This window comes from Limulus polyphemus, unplaced genomic scaffold (assembly GCF_000517525.1).
Source record: "Limulus polyphemus unplaced genomic scaffold, Limulus_polyphemus-2.1.2 Scaffold3341, whole genome shotgun sequence".
In the NCBI taxonomy this organism is placed as follows: Eukaryota; Metazoa; Arthropoda; class Merostomata; order Xiphosura; family Limulidae; genus Limulus; species Limulus polyphemus.
In genome coordinates this window covers 80,561-90,042 of record NW_013668951.1, presented here as the reverse complement: position 1 = coordinate 90,042, position 9,482 = coordinate 80,561, and the positions used below count along the sequence as shown (strand labels likewise).

Here is a 9,482-nt window from a genome sequence, read left to right as displayed (position 1 = left end):
ATATATGTTTGTACATTATTACTATTTACAAATAAGTTCTTAAACTTATTTTTCTTAAAATATAGTGCAGTAAATAAAAAAGTAAAGCAAACAATTATATCTTGTAGTTATGACCTTTGTAGTCATTTGCTGCTTGTTGTAGGTTGCTAAGCCTTATAAAATTTTGCACGTGAAACGAAATAATTTTTCTAAGTTTTATATACATGTTTGAAATAACCAAAAAATCATAAATTATTATATCGATACCATAAATTGAAACTATAATTTATCAAGCTTAGTAACTAAGCTGTATTTGGGTAAAAAAAATATGAAATTTCGAGCAAACTAAAGACTCAACTTACCAGCTTGAGGTTTTGTATTGAAAGAATGAGATGATATTGTAATACTTGAAAATGGCTGAGAAAGCCACTAGGGGAACATTCTGAGCTTTTGATTGATTATTTACATGTCATAGACAGAAGTGTTATACAAGGGAGCATTTCCAAAAATGGAAAGAGGTGAATTGAGCCATTGTGTTTGAATCAGTACATGAGCCGTATCTCAGCAAATAGCAAAAAATAGGAGGTTCTTGTTCTATATTCTAGTTTGTCAATATCGGTAATTTGGGTTCCTAATTCATACAAAACTATAGACTTGACATTACAAACATAGAATTTTAACCAATACTGCATTCAACATACCAAGTGACAGACACAAAAATTGATGTTTAGGTCTGTTTTTTAATATTTTCTTTTCAGTTAAGAAATTAAATAATGTATAATACTAAAATTTGAACTATAATCTACAATTTCATATCAAACTTATTGACATAAATTAATAAAATGTAGTTCAGTAAAATTTTGAATGAGAGTCAACAAACGCGATGACGTGGTATTTGACCCGTAACCTGTGTGGAGAGGGTTAAACTTTCTTTATTTTTGAAATGTAATTTTATTCTTACTTGCTGAAACAAGATTATTTTATTTTGTCAGAATCTGAAATGTGACTGGTGGAAAATGTGGTGTCAATGATGTTGGATTACAAATAGACAAATACAACAAGTGATTATAATGAGATAGGATATCCTAAATAGAAAATAGTACCGTGTTTAAATGCAAGTAAATAGTTCCTAGATGTTATATGAAAATTTAAATATCAAAGATCACTAATAGAAGTTTTGTATCACTTTGTAAACACGTAGCCTACACCAGATGACAGCATTATGCTTAGTGTCAGTGCTGGTAAAGAACCCGTATTAACAACTACACCTCGTAAAATTGCAGGTGATAGTATGAGAGAGAGAGCACCATTTTCTAATTATCTAGATACTACTGATACTTTGAGAATAAAAGTGATCTGGGCAAAAAAAAATGTATTCATTCAAATGATTAATAAAAAAAATTTGATCAGCCACTTTATTGTATGCTGACAATTAGAAAGCAAAGAAAAACATAATTACTCATGGTGAGAGCAAGCTTGCACCAAATTCTTTTTCAAGTAATTTCACATTTTAACTATTTGCATATAAAGTGAAAATTAATGCAGATTTTTCATTTGATTAAAGTATTAGCAAGCAATTTCATTCCAAGAAAGAGGTTTTCTTCAGAAGATTTTTGCAAAGTGATAAAAAGTGCATACATTATTTTACAAATTAAGTTACCTTGAGTGTGCTGCAATAGAACATATGCTTAAAAACATATACTTTTTGTACTAAGCTGAAATGTAGTACTTCACTTGAAGTGAGGAATTTTGGCTCACTGGCAATTTTTCAATGAATTTTAATTTTTTTTAAATATGTACTTCACATGGTAACGACTAGGGTGAAAAGTTTATTTTCAAATGATGTTATCACAGTGTACTCTTTAAGTTTGTACTGTCTATTTAAGGATACCCTTCCATGGCAAAGAAATTATACAGAACAACCTGGAACTTTCTGTAAGGCTGTAAATACTTGTATGTTAGCTGTCATTGAACATGAACCTATATTTTATTTGTGTTATACCAAATGGTAGCTTTCTCTGACTGACTTATTAACAAGTATACTACTGAATGAAATCATTTAATTGTGTTGTATATAGTTACTATAGTGAATGCTTCAATATGCAAGTTTTTGTACTTTAATAAGCCTAGAACTACTTTCTTTACAATAAAAATGTTTTTTAGGTCGAGCTCACCCAGAATGTACCCTCGGATTGCTCCTGAAAGCACTGCTTAAGAATGATGATTTTATGAATAAGGTTAGTACAATTACTTAGGGTTTCTGGTATCAGATATCAGAAAAATTTTGGATTAAAGATTGTTGTATGAAACTGTAAACAAAGTGCATTGTTGACACGTACATAAACTTGAGGTCGAGTAATTTGTTTTCGTCCTCTACTTTGAAAAGAGCTGGGCTTGACACAGTGGTTAATCTGCTGAACTGTGAAGATTCATGGTTCAAGTCCTTCTAGAGCAAAAATGTACCCTCCACTTTGGGGAAATTGGTGCATTATAAGAGTGACAGTCAAGTCCCTGTATTTGATTAGAATATCTCAAAAGTTGACAGTGAGTGCTGTTGACTAGTTATGTCCTATCTATTGTATCATTAATCAACATTCAAAATGGTTAGGGCAGATGGCCATTATGTAGTTATGTGCAATGTTTGAAACAAACAAACCACTTTGAAAATAAAGGCATAAATACATATATTTATGCTGCTTAAGTTGTGTATAATTTTATGCTTGCTAAGTTAATGCTAATAAACTGGTCTTCTAATGTAATTTATGTTAATCTTTGTGGAATTTTGTTCAGTCATACTAAAATATGCTGGATAAAGTTATTTATTTATTTATTTTTTTGTTAATATAAATTTGTTTTGTGCTCATAAATGACTTTTAGAAGAAGGAAAATGTTCTTGAAGAACTGATCTCCAATTTGAATCACTTTTTGTTTATAAATGAATTAATTCATTGTTTCTCAAACTTTTTTTCCTCAAAACACTGCTACACATAGTCTACAATTTCCACATTTTACAGCCTAGTTAATAGCAGCATAGCCAGGGGGGTCATAGAAATACACCCCAATAAGGTCGTAGATGAAAGGAAATTTGGCCACCTTCATTTTTTTTAATACACACAAAAAAATTTCAAATATGTGATGTAGCAATTTATTAATTTTTTTTACAATATTTTGCTAAAATTTTGCAGCACCCTGGTTGAGAAAAACTGAATTAATTCATGAACAAGAATTATTTAAAAGTGATTTTTTTGCTGGTTTTTTGTATATGTAGTAGTTTTAAGTGTTGACTAGTGTACTATCAGATGGGATAAAAAACATTGCTTCTCATATCATGCAATAGTAAGTTGCCTCAGAATCAAGTCCTTTTCTCTGTGTGATTGTAGACTTTAAACATCACAATATTAGTCAGTGTTAAAAAAAAAAATCTGTCTTTTTTGTTTCTGTTTAGTTGGTTAGTAACTACATAATTCACAGAGAAAACAGAGAACTAAATACAGTAGCATGTCGCTTGCTGCTTGATATATTACCTGGGCTGGAAACTGCTGTCATTTTTCAAGATACTGTAAGTCAAGTTTTTTGAGATAATTATTTTCAAAGAATTACTAAAATAAAATTGGCTTTATGTTTGATATTATTAATGTTTCTTAACAAATGAATTGTGATTATCAACACCTTTTTATTCTGTGCACGCATTTAGTAGCCAGATTAAGATTTACTGATTTTTGATTGTCACATACAATATATATATCATAGTCTTCATTACCGAATAGCGGAACATTCTTGTTCACCAGGATGAAATAGTATCATAGTGTAGTTGTATAGATTTTTATATGATATATTCAGATGCAATTGAAGCCATTGTTAAATCTACTAATGGAGGGGGGGATTGTCAGTATTTGCTTCAAAACATATTTAATGAAATATAATTTGAAAAACTTTTTTCTTTTTGCATTTTACAGAAACTTAAAACATAAAACAAAATTCTGATTGCCTAGGAAGTTTATATTATTTATTTGATGATGAGTATTTCTTAATTGTACATATAATTTTTGTGTACAGGAAGGTCTTGTGCAGAGGCTGTTTCATTGGGCTGAAAAGGCTCCCGTTCCTCTTCAGTCTTATGCTACTGGACTACTTGCAGCTTCCATGGAAATCCAGGAAAATGCTGCTAATTTCCGAGAACAGAATTCTCACTTGGTAAGTTTTAAGCCTAATTAAAAATAAAATGTAAATATTTTTGTGTGTGTAATTTTTACAACTTAGCAGTTCTTCATCAAAGTGCAGTAAATAATAAATATATTATCATAAAGTGAAAAATGGTTTACAGAGATAATATATCATATTGGAAGTTTCATTATGGTTACTATTAATATAAAACAAAATGTAATGTTAACCATATTTAATCATCTAAATGCTTAATGTTTTGTTTTCAATGGGTGGGTGAGAGTTTTATAAAAGTGCTTCTGATCTGTTATCATTTTTGTATTTTTTAATGAAAATTGGAATTTTGCTATTCAAAAAATTTCTGGGTGGAATTATATTGAATAAAGATTTATATATTTATGTTTACTTATAGACTTGTGAGTAACATTTATAAACAACTTAGATATAACAGGCAGGATAACAAAATGGGTGTAAGACTGTTAAAAATGATCTTGTTAAAAAGGTTTTTTTTTGACATCATACAATACACGTATTCACCAAACTTTACATTTTTCAGAGTTCATATGAGTGTCAAAGTTCTGAGAAAAAATTATTAATACGAAAAATAATAAGGTTCATTGAAGCATATAGTTTTAAAATGTTATCTGTATTAGCTTTTATTGAACAGTTTACCAATATCATGACCTTGGAAAACTAAAAACACTTTAGTATAACTTAAGTACTTCCAATTTTGCCAAGTTCTGACCCAGCTTTATCTTGATCAACTCTAATTTTTAGAATTGTTTGTTATGATAGTCAATAATGTAACAAATCATCAAACAAACAACTTGTAACAGGTGTCTTTAAGAAGTAAAATGTATTTTTCAAAATTCTACATTAATAAAGGTTATATTTAGCCAGTTTTTTTTCCTTCATTATTGTAATGAATAACTTCAGATTTTTGTCAAAATCACTGGATCTACTATCAGAACTTAACAGGTTGATTTTAATATCTGTCTGAAAGTAAGAAGATTTTGAATTTGATTGTTGTATTGGCTTTACTTTTTGGGTTCCATGTTGTATAATTTAACATTGGCTTTTAAACATTTATTAACCCTCTTGCTATGGGCATCCTTTTGTGCGCATGTCATGAGGTTTTACTGAGTTAAATTCAAAACTTAACTAACTCTTTGACTATGATCTCACCCAACCTATAACCAAAGTAACCATGAGAATAGTCATACTATAAAATTTTATAATATATGCATGTCTTCATGTTCTTATTTTATAAAGCATTAATAAAAAAAATCCTCAATAACCCCTAGTATGAGAATTGTGACATTTGTTTTTTAGGTATCTTCCCCTTTAATTTATTTAGTACCCTTCCTTCTGATGTTTAATACTGTATTATTTATAATAAATAGAAAGCCAAAGTTTTAATCTATCAATCGACATATCATATTACATTGTTTTCTGTACAGAGAATTGTTTATTTCACTTCCAGTTCAAACTGTATTCCCACAGGAAACACATCAATGAGCCGAATTTTTAACGGCTCCTGTTACATAGTTAGAAAGCCAGAAAAATTGTGATAGTTATAGGACGTTGTCTGCTTTTTAGGTGTTACTATTCTGTGTTCTTTGATATATTATTTAATTAAATAAGTTATTTAATACGGTAGTACAATTAGTATAAAAAAACTAGGGTTAGGTTTCATCAACAGTCGACAGCAAAAAAAAGAAGACCAAAGTAAGTAACGTATTCCTTGTTTTGCATGTGTATTCTTTATTTACTTCATATTTTTTAATGGTGGTTACAAGGTTGGTCAATGTCACCAACTTTGTTTAGAGTTAGAGTAGAGAAAATAACAGATAAAATATAAAGTTTTACTGAAAGAAAATGTGTGAAATTTATTGAGGAGATTATGCAAATGAAATTTGAAATTTTGCAGATGAAGAAAAGTATTTTTTAATCTTAGTATGAGAATCACTTTGCACTCAGAGCAGTCAACACTTTGACTTCATATATTCATGTTAAAATTTTTAATGAAAATACTTAATTAAAATTCTGATGTTTTGTTTACGAAGCACTTAATGATTACTGAAAGCTTGCAAAATTTCTTGAAGATCCACAAAACATATTAGAAGTTATAGTATGGAGACTAAAAAGATCAATTTGGGGTCAATATTTAGGTAGAATCGACCGAGCCTTTTGTGAGAGAGTTAAACAGCTTACGTTTAAAAAATATAATATGTTATGTGTGCTAACATTATTTTTCTTTAGTTTAAAAATGTGATTAATGTGAATTTTTGCATAGCAATATAGAGATTTTGGACTAGTAAGTTGGTAATAATCTAGCTTAAGAGTAAGAGTGTTTCAGCTATTTGATAAAGTAATACATCAATCACAATATAAGTCTTATAGTAATCTAAAATTAGTAAAGTATATGTCTAAGATATTTCTTTGTAGCATCAGGTAAAATAGGAAAATAGTGAAGTAATTTCAAGAATCACACTAAAGTTTTGGAAATATTAAACTTTTTGTAGAAGCATTAAAACTTGAAAGTGAATTTCTCATTGGAAACATTCATTCTATTAGACTTGGGGAAAACACAAAAAAAATTATTGATATTTTTGGACAGACTATTCTCTCTGATGACCAAAAACTATATGATCACTTAAGACTAACTTCTACTATTAGATACAAATTACAAATTAATTTATACCTATATTTTAGCTACAAATCTGCAGTCTGTGGTTAAGCCTTAACAACATTACTGGGTAAACTCTACAAAGAATGCTTTTAAAATAATGCCCTCTAAACAGTTTCTAACACCCAAAATCAATTGAGAACATATTCGCAATATAGTCGCACTCTGTTGAGATTCCAAGTTCATGAACAGATAACATCCAGTGATACAATTAACAATAGAAAAGATAACAATCTGCTATTCCTAAATGTGATGATCATGAATAAGATTATCTCAGATAATGTAAGAGTTTGTAGAAAATCCATAATACTGATTAATATCATGATTATAGATTAAACCACTCAAACAACATAAAGATGGGTATCTTAGAATGTGTATTCTGAATAAAGATTTGTAATATAGAAGATGCCCAAGAGAAATAAAAAGACACACATCACAATGCTCTTCTTAACAGTAAGTATCCTGGATGCCTGATTAAAAAAAAAACTACAATACAACTATCAAATGTAAACAAGAAGAAAATAACTGAAACACAGCCATATTCCACTGTGCAAGAGATCTTTGTTAAAACATTTTAAGTCTATGTAAACAGAATAATTCAGTGCAGGCTTCAGAAGTCGCATCATGATATGATAGTAGTTAGAGCATACCAAATCACCAGTGAAGAGTAAAAAAAAAATTCTTGTAAATGTGGACTCTAATGCTTTAGAGAAACAAAAAGACTAACGGAAAACAGAATTCCAGAGTACAATAGACCTATAAGACTCATAAATACTGAACTATCTACAATAGCTCATCATGTTGGAAAAGAAGATTAACCACAGACACTGTCTTCTGTGTTTGGTTGTCAGAGTGTTATCAGTTGTGGGTGTAGAAGGCCTCTTTTTATTTTTATCGTGTATTTAATATCCTTTTTTTTTTTGGTTAGTATTACTTCATTTTAGCACATAAGTGTCTACTCTAATATGGTGGGTTATTACGTATAGTTTGGTATTGTAATCCTATGTATATATTATGCTCCTGAATTCTGACTTTTGCTGGTCATTTTGTTTCTCCTGCCGTTTTAAGATCAAAATCCCTCTACCTCCAACTGTGTACAGTACTTCTCGGGATGTTTCTTGAGAAATGAGATTTAAGTTACACTTTTTCATTCTAGAATGACTACAAATTATAACACAGTCACAAATGTTTAGTCTAAATAGCTTAAATCTCATAACATTATACATCAATATATATTTGTTATTTTTATTTTAATAACCTTTCATTATTACTATTTATAAAGTAGTTCTTAAATTTCAGTTATTTTTCCTAAAACATAGAACAGTGAATAAAGAAGTATAGAAAAAATTATCTCTTCTAGTTACAAACTTTGTACTTGCTGCTTGCCGTAAGTTGCTAAGCCTTGACAAATTTCACACGTGGAGGATCTAAAACAAAATATTTTTTTAGGTTTTATATATGCATTTTGAAATAAAAAATAATAAATTACTATATCAGTACCACAGAATTCCACTATAATTTATCAGGATTAGTAACTAAGCTGTATTTGGGTCTAAATAAATATGATTTTTTGAGCTCCATAATATCTTACCTTACCACTTGGGTTCTGTCATGAAAAGAAAGGTTTCCCACGTAAACACTTCACAGAGGCTGAGAAAATCATCATAGGGACATTCTGAGCTTTCGATTGGTTATACATGTCATTGGGCGAAGTAGGTGTACATAAGCAAGTATTTCCAAAAAGTGGAAGAGTTAGCGGGGCCACCTTGGTTGATTCACTAAATATAATATTATCTTGGAAAATAGAAAAGACAGGAGGTTTTTATCTTATATTCTAGCTTGTTAATATCGGTAATTTGAATTTATAATTTCTAAGAAACTATAGACTTTGTATTTGAACATCACAAACATCTAATTTGAACCAAAGCTGCATTCAACATACCACACAAAAAATTATACTTAAGACTTTTTTTAATATTTACTTTTAAATTAACTAAGAATTATAATCTATAATTTGATACCAAACATATTGACATACATTCATAAAATAGTAGTTCAATAAAATTTTTAATGTAAGTCTACAAGCGTACGTAGTAACAACAAACACTCCTCAAAACTAACAGTCATATTGCAAAGTCATCATAAAAAAGCATTGAATCTTATGATAAACTTCAAGAATGATACCAAGAAAATGTTGTCATAAAATGTTTCTCTTTAATCTTTTGTGAATAACTTTAAAGATTAAGATTTTATAGTAAAATATAAATGCTGATAAAAAAACTAGAATGTTTAGTGACACATACACTTCACCTTGCCTAATTCGAGACATCAGTTATGACCGAATTTAACAGATTGCTGTAATGGGTGACCCTATGAGCCAGGTATCTGATGCACTATGTCATTACTGAACTGACTGAACAATTTTCATTTTTATCTTTCATTTCCCTTCAGTTTTCATTTGTTATTCTTTTGACTAATGTTTCAGAATCTGCAATAAATATTATCTTGGGTTGAACATTTACTTTGTTATGAAGTTTGAATTTATTGGAATTTTTTAAATTTCCAAACAGAAGTTTTGTCAGTCATATAAAACAATAACAGTTTGAACACAAGAGAGGAAGGCGTGTTTACTCTGAATCTCTCCAGTGTAATT

At 29.3% G+C, this 9,482-nt stretch overlaps 1 protein-coding gene across 1 annotated transcript in view; it reads left to right on the top strand.

The window, feature by feature from the left end:
• Positions 1-9,482, top strand: part of LOC106469180 (DDB1- and CUL4-associated factor 1-like) — a 93,654-nt gene that overhangs the window by 6,846 nt on the left and 77,326 nt on the right. The window contains exons 2-4 of the mRNA XM_022397615.1: positions 2,143-2,216; positions 3,425-3,538; positions 4,036-4,173. Of these exons, the coding sequence (XP_022253323.1) occupies positions 2,143-2,216; positions 3,425-3,538; positions 4,036-4,173 (326 nt within the window). The remainder of the gene's footprint in view (positions 1-2,142; positions 2,217-3,424; positions 3,539-4,035; positions 4,174-9,482) is intronic.